Source organism: Arachis hypogaea, chromosome 17, assembly GCF_003086295.3.
Source record: "Arachis hypogaea cultivar Tifrunner chromosome 17, arahy.Tifrunner.gnm2.J5K5, whole genome shotgun sequence".
NCBI classification, from domain to species: domain Eukaryota; kingdom Viridiplantae; phylum Streptophyta; class Magnoliopsida; order Fabales; family Fabaceae; genus Arachis; species Arachis hypogaea.
In genome coordinates, this window is record NC_092052.1 from 46,207,252 (window position 1) to 46,226,993 (window position 19,742).

Consider the following 19,742-nt stretch of genomic DNA (forward strand, 5'->3'; position numbering starts at 1 on the left):
ATTGAGGGACTTGAGCAAAAATCAGATTCAGAGGTTGAAGAAGGACTGCTGATGCTGTTGGATTCTGACCTCCCTGCACTCAAAGTGGATTTTCTGGAGCTACAGAACTCAAAATGGCGCGCTTCTAATTGCGTTGAAAAGTAGACATCCAGGGCTTTCCAGCAATATATAATAGTCCATACTTTGGCCGAGTTTAGATGATGTAAAAGGGCGTTGAACGCCAGTTCTACGCTGCTGTCTGGAGTGAAACACCAGAAACACGTCACAAGCCAGAGTCGAACGCCAGAAATACGTTACAAACTGGCGTTCAACTCCAAGATTTACCTCTACACGTGTAACATTCAAGCTCAGCCCAAGCACACACTAAGTGGGCCCCGGAAGTGGATTTATGCATCAATTACTTACTTCTGTAAACCCTAGTAGCTAGTTTATTATAAATAGAACTTTTTACTATTGTATTAGACATCTTTGATCAGTTTTATGCTATCTTAGACTTTCATGGGGGCTGGCCATTCGGCCATGCTTGGATCATTATCACTTATGTATTTTCATACGGTAGAGTTTCTTCACTCCATAGATTAAGGTGTGGAGCTCTGCTGTTCCTCAAAGATTAATGCAAAGTACTATTGTTTTTCTATTCAATTTAACTTATTCCGCTTCTAAGATATTCATTCGCACTTCAACCTGAATGTGATGAACGTGACAATCATCATCATTCCCCCACGAACGCGTGCCTGACAACCACTTCCGTTCCACCTTAGATTGAATGAGTATCTCTTGGATCTCTTAATCAGAATCTTCGTGGTATAAGCTAGATTGATGGCGGCATTCATGAGAGTCCGGAAAGTCTAAACCTTGTCTGTGGTATTCTGAGTAGGACTCTGGGATTGAATGACTGTGACGAACTTTAAACTCGCGAGTGCTGGGCGTAGTGACAGACGCAAAAGGAGGGTGAATCCTATTCCAGTATGATCGAGAACCTCAGATGATTAGCCGTGCTGTGAAAGAGCATTTGGACCATTTTCACAAGAGGATGGGATGCAGCCATTGACAAGGGTGATGCCTCCAGACGATTAGCCATGTAGTGACAGCGCATCGGACCATTTTTCAGAGAGGATAAAAAGTAGCCATTGACAACGGTGATGTCCTTACATAAAGCCAGCCATGGAAAGGAGTAGGATTGATTGGATGAAGACAGCAGGAAAGCAGAGGTTTAGAAGAACGAAAGCATCTCTATGCGCTTATCTGAAATTCTCACCAATGATTTACATAAGTATTTCTATCCTTATTTTGTTATATAAATTTCGAAAACTCCATAACTGTTTTATATCCGCCTGACTGAGATCTACAAGGTGACCATAGCTTGCTTCATACCAACAATCTCCGTGGGATCGACCCTTACTCACGTAAGGTTTATTACTTGGACGACCCAGTGCACTTGCTGGTTAGTTGTATCGAAGTTGTGAATGAAAAACAATTTATTAAGACGTGCGTACAGAGTTTTTGGTGCCGTTGCCTGAGATCACAATTTCGTGCACCAGCTAGTCAACAACTACTCCTGCACGTTTCGTAACTTGGTTACCCTGCTAATCGCAGGCTGCATTTTGCAGCATGCTATACTTTCTTGGTCTTCGTTCCACCCAAAACGTAACCTGCATTTTGTGGTTTCTGACAATAACAGCTTCATATTTGTGCATAACACGCCATACATATATTTTTTAGCATTTTACCATTTTTTTATCCATTTACAAATTAATTTCTGTTAAAGCCAAACGTAGCCAATATTTTAAATTATGGTCATACTTTAAAAAATGGCCTCTTTATTTTATCATTTATTTTTTTATTTTAAAAACATAAAAGCAGAAACAAATGCTAAGACAATATAATATAAGATTTTTTTTGTTAACAAAGGGCCAAAGCCCATAAGTCAGATTCTTCTAAGTCCATCATCTTAATTAAAAATGTACATCGTTTTTCACACCTATTAAGTTATTATATTCTACTAAGCCCATTTTACTTGTATCGGGAAAAAAAATTTGTTTTTTTTTTTACCAAAGATAGGAGACTCGAACCCGCAACCTCTTAATTGAGTATGGAGAGACTATGCCATTTGAGCTATTACTCATTGGCTCAAAAATTTGAAAAAATAGGAGACTCAAATCCACAACCTCTTAATTGAGTATGGGGAGTCTTAATCAATAAAAATATAAAATTTTAGAATAATAAAGTTAACACCGTGTCGCTACCAAGTAATTTGAAGGTTATTAGCATAGTTCTTAACCATAAAGTCCTCGTATCGAAACTGGCACTCAGAAGAAGCAAACAAAGCGGAAAATTAGATCTTTAAAACATAAAAGTATTTTAAAAGTTTTATTTTTATTAAAAATAACAATGAATTTTTTTTATTTTTTTAAATATTTTACTCTTAAAATATTATTAAATATAATTTTTTAAATAATAAAAATAAATTAATATTATACATATAACAGTTATTAATTTAAATAAAACATAAAAAATTATATTTATTTATTTACTACATCTCCGCAGATCGATCCAACCAGTATCGTATGCTTGCGCTTTTTTATTTTTTGGATTTGTGATGAGCGGATAATTTATACGCTTTTTGACATTGTTTTTAGTATGTTTTTAGTAAGATCTAGTTACTTTTAGGGATGTTTTCATTAGTTTTTATGTTAAATTCATATTTCTGGACTTTACTATGAGTTTGTGTATTTTTCTGTGATTTCAGATATTTTCTGGCTGAAATTGAGGGACTTGAGCAAAAATCATATTCAGAGGTTGAAGAATGACTGCTGATGCTGTTGGATTCTGACCTCCCTGCACTCAAAATGGATTTTCTGGAGCTACAGAACTCAAAATGGCGCGCTTCCAATTGCGTTGGAAAGTAGACATCCAGGGCTTTCCAGCAGTATATAATAGTCCATACTTTGCCTAAGTTTAGATGACGCAAACTGGCGTTCAACGCCAGTTCTCTGCCCAATTCTGGCGTCCAGCGCCAGAAACAAGCTGCAAAGTGGAGTTCAACGCCCAAACTGGCACAAAAACTGGCGTTCAACTCCAAGAAGGACCTCTACACGTGCAACACTCAAGCTCAGCCCAAGCACACACCAAGTGGGCCCCGAAAGTGGATTTATGCATCAATTACTTACTTCTGTAAACCCTAGTAGCTAGTTTATTATAAATAGGACTTTTTACTATTGTATCAGACATCTTTGGTCTCAGTTTTAATCCATTGTTCATCTTAGGAGACTATTGATCACGGTAGAGTCTCTACACTCCATAGATTAAGGTGTGGAGCTCTGCTGTTCCTCAAAAATTAATGCAAAGTACTACTGTTTTCTATTCAATTCAACTTATTCCACTTCTAAGATATTCATTCGCACTTCAACCTGAATGTGATGAACGTGACAATCATCATCATTCTCTATGAACGCATGCCTGACAACCACTCCCGTTCTACCTTTGATTGAACGAGTATCTCTTAGATTACTAATACAGGGGACCGAGTCCGAGATATTGGGATCTTCGTGGTATAAGCTAGATTGATGGCGGCATTCATGAGAATCCGGAAAGTCTAAACCTTGTCCGTGGTATTCCGAGTAGGATTCTGGGATTGAATGACTGTGACGAGCTTCAAACTCGCGAGTGCTGGGCGTAGTGACAGACGCAAAAGGATAGTAAATCCTATTCCAGTATGATCGAGAACCTCCAGATAATTAGCCATGCAGTGACAGCGCATCGGACCATTTTCACAGGGAGGAATAGGATGCAACCAATGACAAAGGTGATGCCTCCAGACGATTAGCCATGCTGTGATAGAGCATTTGGATCATTTTCCCGAGAGAGATCGAAAGTAGCCATTGGCACCGGTGACATCCTTACATAAAGCTAGCCATAGAAAGGAGTAAGATTGATTGGATGAAGATAGCAGGAAAGCAGAGGTTCAGAGGAACGAAAGCATCTCTACACGCTTATCTGAAATTCTACCCAATGAATTACATAAGTATTTCTATTCTTATTTTAGTATTATTTTCGAAAACCCCATTACTATTTTATATCTGCCTGACTGAGATTTACAAGGTGACCATAGCTTGCTTCATACCAACAATCTCCGTGGGATTCGACCCTTACTCACGTAAGGTATTACTTGGACGACCCAGTGCACTTGCTGGTTAGTTGTGCGAAGTTGTGAACCATGGTATTGGCATCATGTTTTTGGCGCCATTACCAGGGAAAGAAAGAGCAATGAATTTTACATAATCAAAGTGTAATCACAATTTCTGCGCACCAATTTGGCTAAAAGAAAAGCGTAGCATTACCCATTTTACAAATGGATTTTGCTTTGAGCCTGCCTTTACAGAGGATCCTGCTCATCAGAAAATGGCATGGATGAGATCCACGGGAATTTCTCAAAGTGGAAAAGGGACTCAATGTTATAATGCTAAGTTTCGCTCAGACCATTTAATCTCACTCATTATAATGGTTGGAAAGAGTGACTGGGATAAGCAAATGATGCTTTATTTCATTGTTATCCTGAAGTACTAGAGATTCACCCCTGTAGTATCAGAGCCTCAGGTTTACAAGAGGAAGAAGAAGGTATTACTAGTAAAAGTAAGTAAGAGAGAATCATTAAGTATGAACCCCTCAGATTCCTCAAGCTCTTCACAACCCATACATCACTCTACCTCCCTAAGCATAGACCGATTACCCTCCAGTTTAAAGAAAACCCTTGGAAATAAAATTGATCAGTTAGTAGAATTCACTCATGTTCCAGAAGACTCCCGAACTCCAGCCACTGAATGCCCTCTTATAAGTCCCTATTCTTTCTACCAAAGACAAAAGAAATCAACCTTCACTTTCATTCGCCATCTTATCCACAGAAACCCTTCTCCTCCTCCTAAAGAAGTCATCCAGTCCTCCCATCTACAACAGTGTGGTCTAAAAGCCACTACTGCTGAACAATACACAACCTTGGAGATTCCTCCAGAACTCATTCAAAATTATCAAAACCAAGGCTATACTCATTTACATCTAGGAGCAGTTAGGCTTATTCTTACCCTTCATGGAAGAAGATCTCTTCCGGTAACGGCCAAGGTTGCTCTTTTAGATACCACTTTCAAAGAATACCAACATGCCTTGATAGGAGCATTAGTAACCACGCTCTCAAATGGAAGTGTCATTCTTACTATAGCTCCTAATTTCACTATGAGACTTTCAGATCCTACCATATGTCAAAGGCTAAAGATTCAAATACAACTAGTGCGAGTAATCCAATATTCCAATGCTGAACAAGCCACCCTACACCACCAAGTCCTCTACAGAGTTTAAGACCATGCTATTGATCTCAATCTCCCAAACACTACAGGAGAAGTATTATTCATGTTCACAGATAATGCAAGAAGACCAGCAATCGTAAACATTCCAAGAATGATCACTACTGATGAACTTTCTTCTATCATTCCATTGGAATGGATTACTGATTATGAGAAAGCCTTTCCAAAGAAACAGGTCGATGTTCATACTACAACACCTCCAACTATTACTCATAATAGTGATGGAACGGTGACAACTATTTTTCAGAGACCTAGAATGACCAAACAAACTTCACTGCGAGGACCATCCTTCAGAAGAATCAATATGATCTCTCCTGTTCAGGTGCAGACAACTCATGATCAGAATGATCCACCGGTGCACTTCTATGAGAACGGAAAACCTGTTTATGTCTCTCACATAAATGGCCACTTCATTTGGGATGTTGATCCCTCCATGTGTGATTCTGACTGTGATTGTGCCAATCAATGGAGTGACACAGATAATGAAGATTATGCTAGGAGACAAAGGAACAAGAAAAAGAAGAAGAAGTTACTACAGGCCCCTTGCTCTTTTAAAAGACCTGAGCCTCCTGATGATGCTGAATTAGCTCCAATGATCAGAAAGAGGCCAATGATCAGGAAGACGAAATTGTCTCGAAAAGGCTCCATGGATTACCTTTATCAACCAGTCAGCACACTCCCATGTATCACCACTCTCAGATCTTATGAGGAAGAATTCCCACCATTGGTGACCCAAAATGATGAAAAGAAAATCACTAGGAGACCTTATGTGATACCTCAAGGAATCACTCCACATGGACATCAAGCAACAACTCCTCAAGAGGAAGTGCTTAATTGGCATACAGATAATGCAGTCAGCCAAAATAAAGTACTACTCCGGATAGATCACACTCTTGATACTCTTGTAGAAAAAACTGAAGGACTCTCAGCACAATTAGGCTCTGTGGCAGAACAAGTGGCTGAACTCAAAGATCGACTTTCTGCACAAGCTTTTCAACTTGATCAAGAACTCAAAGCCTATATTGATAATCGCTACTTTTGCCCAAAATTTCAAAAGAAGAATAGAGAACTGGATCAAGTCAAGGCCCAACTTCGACAAATTGAGATGGACAAAAGCATAACAGCTGTACCCCAAGCACTGACTATAGACCCATTATCCATGTATCCCAAACCATATCCCTCATATTCACCTGTCTTATTTCCTTCCACATATTCACCACTAGAAACCCCAGATTATGACTCCATCTTCAAATCCACCTACCACTTAGCCAGATAAGTAAACACTAAAAAATCAATTTCTCCCCAAGGACGGCGTCACTCGTCCCAGCCCCAGCCACAACAATCTCAGCCATCTCTCCAACCTCATCCTCCTTGGAGACCAGAAAATTTTTTTAGAGAAGAAACATCTTCTAATATCCCTACGAAAGATAAGGGTATTAAAGAAGGGTCTCCTGCACCAGGACGATCAATTTATACCCTTACTTTGGATAATCAATCACACAGTGAAGAAATCACTGAAGAATCAGAAGATGAAACTACTGGGACCAGTGAAGAAGTAGATGAAGGGTCCGAAGAGAATTATGAAGCAGACCTTTTAGCAATAGCCATGGTTAACCCTGTAGAAGAAGAAAAGGAAGAGATAACTTCTGAGAGAGATGAACCAGAAGCTTCAGCAAGTCGTGCTCATACAGGGCCAGCTGAAATCAAAACTTCCAATAAATGGTTCACCTTTGATGATATTCCACCAGCAAGATACAGGAAAAGGTTAAATGAATTCAGTGCTTGGATTGAGACCACCATGGCTAACCCAAACCTCACAAGAACACAAGTCCTTGCAGATTTTATAAATCAGATGACTGGCAATCTCCGAGAATGGGTGAATAACCTTTCTGAATATAAAAGACTCCAGCTCATCAATGGTACCTCCTCACAGTTTCTGGGGATAATACATCAAGAATTTCTGGGAGACATTGCAATCATCCAAAAAAGAAATTCTCAAGAATATTTTGAAATGAAGTGTTGTTCACTCAACAGGAAGGACTTGGAGAGACATTACAAAAAGATGGCCGCCAAATATTATCCTCTTGGAGAAAATAATAATCCGCCACTTAAACATGTCTTCATAGCATCCTTGCCAGATGAGCTTCAGCCAGAGATACAACGAATGATGATGGCTCTTCGCAAAGAAGTGACTACCACAACCATTGGAGAAATATACCAGTTGGCCTTAGCTGCCTTGGAAAAATTGTGTGAACAACAACAAATGTTCAAACAACTTAACAAAAAATCAAGCAAACTCAAAGGAGCATGCAGCAAATCCCATCTGAAAATTAAGTGCAAAGAGTCAAGCACGTGTGAATGTAAGATAAAGAAGAAGACACATTGGCAATTACCGGCTATGAGATTTCACCAGAATATATCCAGAAGAAGAATAAAGAAGCAGAAATACCGCTATTTCAAAAGGAGAAAACCTCATACTAAGTCAAACAAATGCTTTATTTGTGGAAAACAAGGATACTTTGTTAAGTCATGTCCTCACAAAACAAAGAAGGAGATAAAAATGCTCCAGTCTTTAATGGATGCTGCTTCCATTGGTGATGAGGAAGATCTAGAGTCAGTACTTGAAGAACAAAGAAGTAAAAATGATGAAACTGAATATGTTTTCCAAGACTCTGACTCAGAAGTAAATAGTTCAGAGGAAGACCTCCCACCAAAAAGGTCTATCTTTACCATATCATCCATTGCTTCCATCACCACAAGAATTCCTAAAGGATCGAGTATTCCAGAAGAAGAACTTGGATATCTTGGATCTTTAGGGGTAAAACAGATTGATGGTACTCCTCGGCCTCATTTCGATTTAAAAGTCAAGACATCAGTCTATGATAAACCAATAAAGGCTGTTGCACTAATGGACACTGGATCTTGTGCTACTGTCATAAAACCACATGTCTTAAGAAAAGAAATGTGGGCACCTTTTTCCAAGAAGTTCGCAGCAGCTAACAATGAAGTCTTCACCATCAATCTCATCTCCAAAAAACCAGTTGGATTGGAGATATTTGCAGGCTAGACCACTTGGCTCAGAGTACTGGAAAGTTATCTCCCAGACAAAGATGTTTTGTTCGGATTTGATGCCTTCTTCCGAACCCATAGGCTACAAATCAAACCTATTGGTCTAAGTTACAAAGGGCAGTTTTTGCCTTTTACAGGGATACAAAGCATCCTTGAAATCCAAGAAGCTCCAGAAGGATATAAGGAGATCCAACAGCTACTCCTTAGTGCCTGTTGTGACAGTCATGATCAATTCAACCACCCTGCTCCTTTGTGGAAGAATCCAGAATTCTATGTTCGACTCCCCTTCAAAAAGAATGAAGACACCAGTCCTACAAAGACCACGCATTCAGGGATGAACCCCGAAGATCTTAAGATGGCAAGAGCTGAATGTGCAGCCCTTCTTGTTCAAGGGCTCATTGAACCAACTAATTCTAACTGGGCGTGTCAAGCATTCTATGTTGAAAAAAGGGCCGAGCAAAATAGAGGAAAAAAAAAAGCTTGTCATTGATTATAAGCCACTTAATGTCTTCTTACAAGATGACAAGTTTCCTCTACCAAGAATATCAGTTATTACAAAGAGATTAAGTGGAGCAAAGATATTTAGCAAGTTTGACTTAAAAGCTGAATTTTAGCAAATTGGCCTCCATCCTGAGGACAGGTACAAAACAGCATTCTGTATACCTGAAGCCCAATACCAGTGGACGGTAATGCCATTTGGACTCAAAGTAGCCCCATCTCTCTTCCAAAAAGCAATGACTAAAATCTTTGAGCCCATATTACACTCCACACTCATCTACATTGATGACATCCTACTGTTCTCAAAAAGACAGTGAAGCCCACAAGGCACTCCTGGTCCAATTCACTCAAATCATCAAAGATCAAGGAATCATGTTATCTTCAAAAAAGAGCTCTATTACTAAGACAAAAATTGAATTCCTTGGGATGATCTTCGAAGATGGATTTTTTCAACCAGGAGAGAATCTCGCCAAAGAGTTAATCCACTTTCCTGACGAAAACATGACGGTCAAACAAGTCCAACAATTCTTGGGAATTGTAAACTACATCAGAGACTTTATCCCAGAGGTGACCAGACACACCAGCCAGCTGTCAAAACTCCTAAAAAAGAAGCCCCCACCATAGGGACCTGAGCAAACCACAGCTGTCAAAACCCTGAAGAAGATAGCATAAGACCCCCCACCTTTAAAGATTCCCAGCACAGGAAAAAGAATATTGCAGACAGATGCTAGTGATGAATTCTGGGGAGCTGTGCTACTTGAAGAAATTGATAGGACAAGACACTATTGTGCGCATGCTAGTGGACAGTTCAAAGAATTTGAAAAACATTACCATGCCACTTACAAGGAGATTCTTGCTGTCAAGAGAGGAATAGAAAAGTTCAATTTTCATCTCAGTGCTTATCATTTCACTGTAGAAATGGATAACACCTCATTCACGTCAATGCTGGATATCAAGAAAAAAATCCTGCCAGACTCTCAATTGCTAAGATGGAAAGATTGGTTCTCTTGCTATAAATTCGAGGTGAAACACATCAAAGGACACCAAAACACATTAGCTGATTTCCTCTCCAGACCTACTAAAGAACCAATCCCAAAACCAATCCATTACATCTGCACCATGAGTTCCTACAATCCTTCACGCACCATTCCATTTCCTGATTGCCCACTTCACAGAAGCCCATACAGAAGAAAGATTAGTCCTTTTCCATTCAAAGCAGAATCCCAGACAGAATTCCAAATAAACAGTCTAGCTAGACAAACCTTGTTTTACTGGCTACATCAGCTTCTTATCATAACACAAATCCATCCAAATCTAAGGTACTTCAACATAGATACCCCTTTTTGTACTGTACTAATAATCCAAGGACCTATACTAGAAGAAATGATGTGGTATATCTGGGCTCTTTCTTCCATGTATACATGTGCTATCATATTGCCACTCTTTCCTATATATCACATCCTGTGTAATTGCACTCAAGCCCATTCTCATCTAGTCCGGTTATTCTCTATGTATGCACCACTTGAAGCATGGAGAGGAATGTTATATAATATGCTTGAAAGGCACCAACTATGGAATAAACCCTCTAAGGCAAAATGGAAATTCAGTTGTTTTGTCACCTTACAGAGGAGTTATTTCACTAGAAGAGATCCTCACACCATGAACAAAGTTGATATTGTTGGATACACTACCATGTGGCCTACTGATAAGAAGGCAGTCCTGAATGCCTTGGCTAAATACCTTTGTCAACTTTGGCAACCTGGTCTATATGGAGAAGGAGATGCAGTTGAAGGACTCCTGTTTCAAACAGATGTTTCCCCAATAACTCTCCAAGAGTTCCAGTCCAGATTCATAACTTCAGGAATAATCAATCAATTTGGACAATACTCCTTTTATGCTCCAAGAGACTAGTCCAGCACGTCTACACATATTCCAAACAGAAACTCCGAAGAAGATCTGAATTCTGAAGATCTAGATGGAAGAGTATATGCCTTACCACCAAACCCAACTAGAATTGATGCAGGAATACCCAATGATGCTGAAGGCCCAAACTCAGACCCATATGACCCATATCTGCAAGATGCCCAAGACCCGAATGAAGAAAACATTGAAGACCCGTTTGCATATCTGCAAGACCCGGATAGGGATCTTAGAGCTGTCAATTTGGCTTCTGATGACACATCATCTTTCTTAGATGGTGATGGAACTCTTCCAGAAGACTATTTTAAACCATCCCTCTATTAGGACACTATTGTTCCTACTATGTATAATTATGAGTGTGCTGAAATAAAGTGACCTTAGTCACATGTCTAGAAAATGCCAAAAAAAAAAGATAAGGCTTATCCTTATCCTCCAGATGGCATTGTATGATAGGTTTGTCTAGATTTCGTAAGATATCGCTTTTATCCAGAGACCTCTATAAAAGGAGGTGCTCACTTCAGTTGTAATCAGATTTCAAAAAACATTGTAATATATCCACTTTTCCTATCTCACAATATGTTCTAAATTTTCTTTCTCTCTCTGAAAGCTTAGCCAATATTATTTTCTTATTCCTCAATCCAGTGCCATATAGTATGCTCTGAGCCTGCCTCTACAGAGGATCCTGCTCATCAGAAAATGGCATGGATGAGATCCACGGAAATTTCTCAAAGTGGAAAAGGAACTCAATGTTATAATACTAAGTTTCGCTCGGACCATTTAATCTCACTCATTATATTTAATAATTAAAAAATACATAAAAAATTTATTTAAATTTATAATAGATACAAAAGATATTCAACTTTCAATTTTTTTAATTTGACATATATCTTTTATCACTTATTTAAATCTCTTTTTTTAGTGTTTCTTTCCTGATAATATAGATTTTAAACCACCCACTATTAACGATAAATAATTAAAGGTGAATGCTACCATGCCCTCTCTAAAATAAAGGGTAAATTACCCTCTGTGATTTATATAGTGCCTATAATTATAATTAAGTTGAATGTTAACCATAATAATTAGGTATATGTTCTCTACTTTTCTTTCTCTCTCTTGTGATTATTTAAATTTAGTTTAGCACCACCAGTCTATGGTGGTGGTGGTGGCTGTCACCGCTGAAAAAATTTCTTTATGGTGAACTCACAAACCCATCAACAAGGTGCAAGTATGTATTCAGCTCGTTACACGTAGAAACATTTGTACTATCGAGGTACGGAGAATCTCTGCTATATAGGCGCAACTCCTTCCCAACCTCAGCGTACACCCATTGTATGCCTCCTCCACCCTTTTCTGTATGGTGATAACATCCTCGGAGTTCACTATCTGTAAAACTTTTGTCCTATGAAAGTGATTAAATTCTTGTGCTAATTGTCACCTCATCTTGCAAATCCTATTGATCTCCACCTCATCGACAACAATGTCTTTAATCTCATGAGGATCCGAATCTACAATCCCTTGAAACTTGTATTTGACATCATCAACAATGTCTTTAACTGTGTTTATGACTTGAGGATCTAAAGAATCTTTCTAAATGTCTTTATGACTTCTATCATCACGGGCCATAAGCTATCCTTTACCTTTAAGTGCATCAATTGCATTCGTAAAGATCTCTTCCATGTCATAAAACTCATCTGGTGAATCACTTTCAATATATATATTATAAGAGGTAATTTACCCTTTATTTTAGAAAGGGTACGATAGAATTCACCATAATTAAAATATTGAATTAGTTCTTCTTCTAGGTACCTGTTTCAAATTCTTGTAATTCTACATGCTTCCATTTTTCGTAAGACTCCCACTCTCACGTATGTTTCAAATTTTTGTAATTTCACGTATTCTCGTTCTTGGTTCTAGGGGTGTATATGGGGCGGGCCATACCGGGTTTGGCTTAACTCAAACCCGACCCGAAATATAGATCGGGCCTAATTTTTAGACCCTAACCCGATACTAGACCCGATGAAACTTACGCATTTTTGGGCCGGGTAAAAACCGAGTGAAAACCTGGTCTTTAGTATGTAAAAATCACCTAATCTCCAACCATTATTTCACAATTCACATAGTAAAATTTACTTAAAAAAATATAACAAGAACCAACCCTTCGCTATAACCATAATCAATACTAATATTGTCTAATAACACCAAATATTTAAATCAATACAAATAACACAATATTATGCATTAGTCTAAAGTCTTATGCATTTTAAACATAAAACATTAACTTATAATTTTATAATGACTAATAACACAAAATATTAAGATTTACAATATTTAAATTCCACATAAGAATAGCCATTATCCATTACTAATAATACAAAATATTAATTGTGTATGATGACCGGGCCACCGGGTCGAGTTCGGGCCGAAATAATGATCGAGTCTATTTTTGAGACCCTTACTCGACCCTAGACTCAATAAAATCACACTAAATTAGTCCCTAAAGTGTTCGGGGCCGGGACATGTACACCCTTACTTAGTTCTTTTGATGAGTAATAGGCGATTTTAATTTTAATTAAATAATAAAAATAAATTTAAAAAGAAAAATAGAATTTAAAAATTTGAATAGATTATAAAAAAAATTAGTTGTTTAAATATAATAAAAAAGAGGAAGAGTTAATCAACGTAAAATATGGACAACTGCAAGACGTAATGAGAGAGGATTCTCACCCAAACAAAACAAATATCATTTGGTAATATTTCATTCGATCTAAATGATAATAAAATATATTGATTTTTATTTTTTGAATTAACATAAATTAAATTGTTAATATTTTTTTATTAAAAAAATTTATTTTTATAGTTATAAAAAGTATATTTTTATATTTACAAATACTCATATCTTATTATAAATTAATTATGAATATATTTTATTTACTGTATAGACGAGATAGGTGGAGTACACCAATTTTTTAAAAATTTTTGTCTTATCTCATTTACTGTTTAAATAAGATATACTCATAATTAATTTGTTTACACAATAAATAATATAAGTAATAAGATGTAAAAATATAAATAGTGTTTAAATTAAATAAAATATTTATTTGAAAAAAATCTTTTTACGAACCCCCAATGTTCGAACAAATAATAATGAGGGAATCCCTAATTCATTAGCCACCTGCGCTGCAACGTTCTCTCCGGCGATTAGAGTTCCAGCCACCTGCGCGCCGTGTAGCCACTTGTTTGCTTCCCTACTCGCTCGTGTTCGTGAACCTGCCCCTGTTCGCGTCGCTGCTCGTATCCGGCGTCCCTGTTGCTTGCTGATTTTGTGTTGTGCGTCCCTGTTCTCGGTGGGGGTTTTTTATTTTGATTCTGAGTTAATATTAATGACTTTAGGGTTCTGATTTTGTTTTGATTTGAGTTAATATTAATGAATATCCATCAATTTTTTCTGATTTAGTGATTGGTTTTTTTGGGTGGAAATTCAATTGCAATTAACTTTATGTTGAGTTGATAGCGATAGATAACAATTTAGTCACACCTGATAAATTATTTAACAATTTTTAATTATCACCTGCGTTTTCACCTTGTTTTAGTTTCTCATGTTTGGATCTGAATTTTAAAATTGATTATTTTGTGGTAATTTTTCTGCCTTAGAATTATGTCGGCTTTGAAAGAGCTTCTTCCTCCAGCAAAATCATCCTCAACAACTTACTATGATCACAGTAACGATCCATGGTTCAAGAAGAGATTCTCCTCTTCATCCGAGGAGGAAAAATCCACTGCCATCATACACAAGCCAGTGCCCCCTTATATGAAACGTGCCGGTTTTGTTCCTCGCAAGGTGGAGGATTTTGGGGATGGTGGTGCCTTTCCTGAGATCCATGTTGCTCAGTACCCACTTGACATGGGAAGGAACAAATCCTCAAAGCCGGGTTCAAAGATCCTTCCAGTGACAGTTGATGCTCATGGGAATGTTGCATATGATGCAATAGTGAAGCAGAACGAGAATGCTAAGAAGATTGTATACACGCAACAGAAGGATCTCATACCAAAGATCCTGAAGAATGATGAGGACAGTGACATGGAAGATGATGAGGATGAGCAGAAGGAGATTGAGGAGACAACTCAGGAGACTAAGGCTGCACTTGAGAAGATAGTTAATGTGAGATTGAGTGCAGCACAGCCGAAAAATGTCCCCAAGCAGTCATCAGATACAAAGTATATTAAGTATAAGCCTTCCCAGCAGAATGCAGCTTTCAATTCCGGGGCGAAAGAGAGGGTTATTAGAATGGTTGAGATGCCAGTTGATCCATTGGAGCCTCCAAAATTCAAGCATAAGCGTGTTCCCAAGGCTTCCGGCTCCCCTCCGGTGCCAGTGATGCATTCCCCTCCGAGGCCAGTTACTGTGAAAGACCAGCAGGATTGGAAGATACCTCCTTGTATTTCTAATTGGAAGAATCCAAAAGGTTACACTATCCCTCTTGACAAGCGTCTTGCTGCCGATGGGAGAGGTCTTCAGGATGTTCAGATCAATGATAATTTTGCAAAGCTTTCGGAGGCATTATATGTTGCAGAGCAGAAGGCTAGAGAAGCAGTTGCAATGAGGTCCAAGGTTCAGAAGGAGATGCTTCTAAAGGAAAAGGAAAGGAAAGAACAGGAGCTGAGAGCTTTGGCTCAGAAAGCTCGTTCCGAGAGAACTGGTGTAGCCCCTCCAGCTGCTATTCCTGTTCCATCTGAGAGGAGCATCATGGATGATGCTGACATGGCAGTTGATTATGAGCAACCACATGAACATGAAAGGGAGAAGAACTATCCAAAGGAGACAAGAGAGGAAAGGGAGGAGCGGTTGCATAGGGAGAAAATTCGTGAGGAACGGCGAAGAGAAAGGGAGAGGGAGAGAAGATTAGAGGCTAAGGATGCTGCTATGGGAAAGAAAAGCAAGCTCACAAGAGACAGGGATCGTGATATAAGTGAGAAAGTTGCTCTTGGTATGGCTTCTACTAAGCCGGGTACTGAGGTCATGTATGATGAGAGGCTATTCAACCAGGAGAAAGGAATATCATCTGGGTTTGCCACTGATGATCAGTACAATGTTTATGACAAAGGCTTGTTCACTGCACAGCCAACACTCTCAACCCTCTATAGGCCAAAGAAGGATGTTGATAATGAGGTTTATGGTGGTGCAGACGAGCAGTTAGAGAAGATTAGGAAGACCGATCGCTTCAAGCCTGACAGAGGGTTTGTGGGGACTTCTGAAAGGCCAGGTCCAAGGGACAGGCCAGTTGAATTTGAGAATCAAGATGAAGCTGATCCATTTGGTCTGGATCAGTTCTTGACTGATGTTAAGAGTGGTAAGAAAGCCATGGAAAATGTTGGTAGCGGAGGAACATTGAGAGCAAGTGCTGGATCTTCTATGCGGGATGGTTATGAGGGAGGTTCTGGTAGGACTCGCATTGGATTTGAAAGAGGGCACTAAGTAGCTCAGTATCAAATGAGGTCAATTTCTGATGGCTGGTCGTCACTTTACGGAATACAAATGGTGGTTTAGGTTGTGTTAAAACTTGGAATTTTCTTGACACCCCCTTGTTTGGGGGGAATGAAGTGTTTCTGTACTCTGGTCCTAAATTGTGTATGGCTTTTGATCAAGTTATATGTTGAATGAATTGGAATGTTTTAAAGTATATCTTTGCCTATTGGTGGTAAGTAGTCTCTTACTAACTGCACCCCTTTATTTACAGTTTCATAAAATATATTTCCAGATAAAAAAATCTCTTAATATGTAATGGATGGAAAGTTTTTCCATTGGATGGTTCAAGTGTCAACATTGGATTGGCCACTGAATAGCAAATTTCTCACCACTTGGATATCCATTACATATTTTACATGGCCATAGTATCTACTGTCATGCTATGAGAGTATTGAAATCACTTTCCATGTTTTAGTAGAAGAAAAGCATACTATACATACATAAGCCACATTGGAAGTGCGTTATTGAAAGTCGTTTTATGGCAACCAACAGCAATACACATGCGTTTTAATATACTTTGCATATATATCATGGAATCATGTTTATGTCCTTTCCCATCATTCAAAAGTTTTGAACAAGTGTGTGCTTTTAACTTTTGAATAGGTAGTGATAAATGGAGCAGCCAAGAAGACAAGACAAGCGGTAGTGGCAGCTATGACTGATCCCAAGCGAAAGTTGAAATTGAAGCAAATTATTCTGGGTCTTCAAAAGTAAGTTTTATGAAGGTAATGACCTTTAAGCAAATTCAGACTGATGAGATTTGCTCTTGCCTTTTAACTAAAGATCTTTGTTGGATGCTTATATATATTCTCGGACTGCATCCATTTCTTTATTCTTATTTGTTTCTCTTGTCTGTTACTAATGACATTACAAAGGCAATATTTGAAGAGTGATTTGAGAGGTACTAATATAATAGTTTTGAAAATGAGATCAGTTTTTCCTGTGAGAATAGTGGTTGAAAGAGTAGATATGGGTGAAATGATGCAAGTGCAATTTGGTTTAAAATATGGAGGAGTTGCTGAAGTGCAAGGAAGAACTCCTTTTGAGGTTATGCCCGGTCTTACTCCATTTTTGGACTGCATCTTTCATGATGTAGGCTACTTTCCTACTGAATGCAGGAATTTTTTTATAACTTGGAAGAGCTGTTGTTTTTTTGTTTTTTTTTTTATGTTTGAATGTCTTCATTTGTTATTGACATGTACTCTGACCGTTGTTGCATAGATAGGATTGAGATGGTAATGCTAGAATATTCATGGTATGTACTTTTGGACTTTTCCATTTGGAAGAACTTTGTTATATATGGGAGAAGAATCAAGGAAGTCAAGAGCTTAGTTCTAATGTGATTTGTAACTTGTAATACACTGTTAGGGTAATGAGCTTTGGTTCACAGGATATTTAGATTTGGTGGCTATATTTTTGTAGAGAGTCGCATGGTGAAGTAGCTTCCTGTAGCTAAAGATGATGATCACCGAACGTTTGTATTAACTTTCTTATTAATAATTAAATGAAAGATAATCTACATTATGGTGTCTATATTTTGTAATTTTGTGTACAAGTTATTACCCATCATAGTTTTTGATTGCGGATGGCGGCTCATGGTGGTGAGACAAAAATCCCCCATAAAATAATAGCGGATGACAACGTGAAAAATGACGGATTACCTAAAAAATGCATATATATGTACAGAAAAACATACAGAAAAATTACAAATATGATAAACTATAAAATCTAATCTATATAATCATTTTTCTAGTTATAAGACATCCAATTAATTCGACAAATATAATAACAAGTTTAGCAAATAAATATAAGACAGAAAAATAAAAACTAAAAACTTAAAAGAAAGACTAAAGTAATTGTGTCATCGTGTCTTTAAACTAACATGATGGAATAAATCATCTAAATTTTAGCCCTTATCAACTTTATCCGGATTAACACGATTATTATTACAATTGTTCTCCACATACAAGTGTTTTTTTATATAAGTCATTTATATTCACTCGCATCTCCAAAAATGCGTATTTACTGCACGTTCTTCTTCTTCTTTTTGTTATTGCAGGTTCTTTTTCGTTATTTTTCTTTTTTGTTATCGTCGTCATCAACACCACCTCTTTTTCCTTCTTTTTTCATTGGAATTTCTTCTCCTCCTTTCTTTTTCTCTTTCTCCTCCATCATCAGTTATCTCGTTATTGAAGATAATGAATAATTCAGGTTCAGTTTGTTAATTGAATCGGAACGAAATTGATTATTGTTTTGAATCCAATCAAGTGGTTGAGCTGTGGTTCAATTCAGAAGAAAAAATATAGCATTAGAGGAAATATTTTTCTGTATTTGCAGCAAATTTGGGTATAACACGAAGATATTTGGGTGTATTTTAAGGAATTTTGGGTGTATTTTTATTCTGATAAGTTCTGCATAATTCAAAACTCTTCATCTTCCTCCTTTTCATCTTCTACTGCTTTTTTTTTTCATCATCATCACCATCTTTTTCTTCTTTTTTTCTTATTCATTTTTTTCTTTTTGTTTTACCTTCTCAAATTTCTTCTTGTTTTACTCTCTTAACAAGAATAAAAACAAAAAAGTCAAGCAAAGAAAAAGAAGAAACACATAATGCTGCAAAATTACTTGAAAGTGAGTGAACTTACATTCATTTAACTACAAGAAAGAAAGAAATAAGGGAAAAAAAAGAAAAAAATGCAGTATTAGAGCAAACAATTTTCTGTATTTGCAGTAAATTTGTGTGTAACACGAAGATATTTCGGTGTATTTTAAGGAATTTTGGGTGTATTTTTATTCTGATAAGTTCTACATAATTCAAAACTCTTTCTCTTCCTCCTCCTCATCTTCTGCTGTTTCTTTTTTTTTCATCATCATCAGCATTTTCTTCTTGTTTTTCTTATTCATCTTTTCCTTTTTGTTTTACCTTCTCAAATTTCTTCTTATTTTACTCTTTTAACAATAATAAAAACAAAAAAATTAAACAAAGAAGAAGAAACACCCAATACTGCAAAATTACTTGGAAGAGGATGAACTTATATTCATTTAACTAAAAGAAAGAAAGAAATAAGGAAAAAAAGAAGAAAAAAATGCAGCATTAGAGGAAATATTTTTCTGTATTTGCAGCAAATTTGGGTGTAACACGAAGATATTTGGGTGTATTTTAAGGAAATTTGGGTGTATTTTTATTTTGATAAGTTCTACATAATTCAAAACTCTTTCTCTTCCTCCTCCTCATCTTCTACTTCTTCTTCTTCCTCATCTTCTTATTTCGTTTTCTTATAATTCTTCTTGGGAGAAAAAATCAAACAAAGAAAAAAAAAATACATAACGTTGCAAAATCAATAAAAAGAGGAGGAGAAAAAAATGCAGCAACAACA

The 19,742-nt window shown here is 37.3% G+C and overlaps 1 protein-coding gene across 2 annotated transcripts; it reads left to right on the forward strand.

Moving 5' to 3' along the window:
• The first annotated feature begins 13,851 nt into the window (after positions 1-13,851).
• Positions 13,852-17,896, forward strand: LOC112766398 (SNW/SKI-interacting protein A). 2 transcript variants are annotated; one of them, XM_072222835.1, is made up of 3 exons: positions 13,852-14,185; positions 14,493-16,537; positions 16,969-17,896. In XM_072222835.1, the coding sequence occupies exon 2, from the start codon at positions 14,497-14,499 to the stop codon at positions 16,312-16,314; it is 1,818 nt and encodes a 605-aa protein (XP_072078936.1). In that variant the 5' UTR covers positions 13,852-14,185; positions 14,493-14,496; the 3' UTR covers positions 16,315-16,537; positions 16,969-17,896. The 2 variants fall into 2 exon arrangements, with proteins under 2 accessions (XP_072078936.1, XP_072078937.1); XM_072222836.1 differs by having other exon boundaries at positions 13,916-14,168.
• The last annotated feature ends 1,846 nt before the right edge of the window (positions 17,897-19,742 follow it).

Excerpts from the sequence above, each read along its gene's own strand:
- LOC112766398 (XM_072222835.1), top strand. The coding sequence starts at position 14,497 with ATGTCGGCTTTGAAAGAGCTTCTTCCTCCAGCAAAATCATCCTCAACA.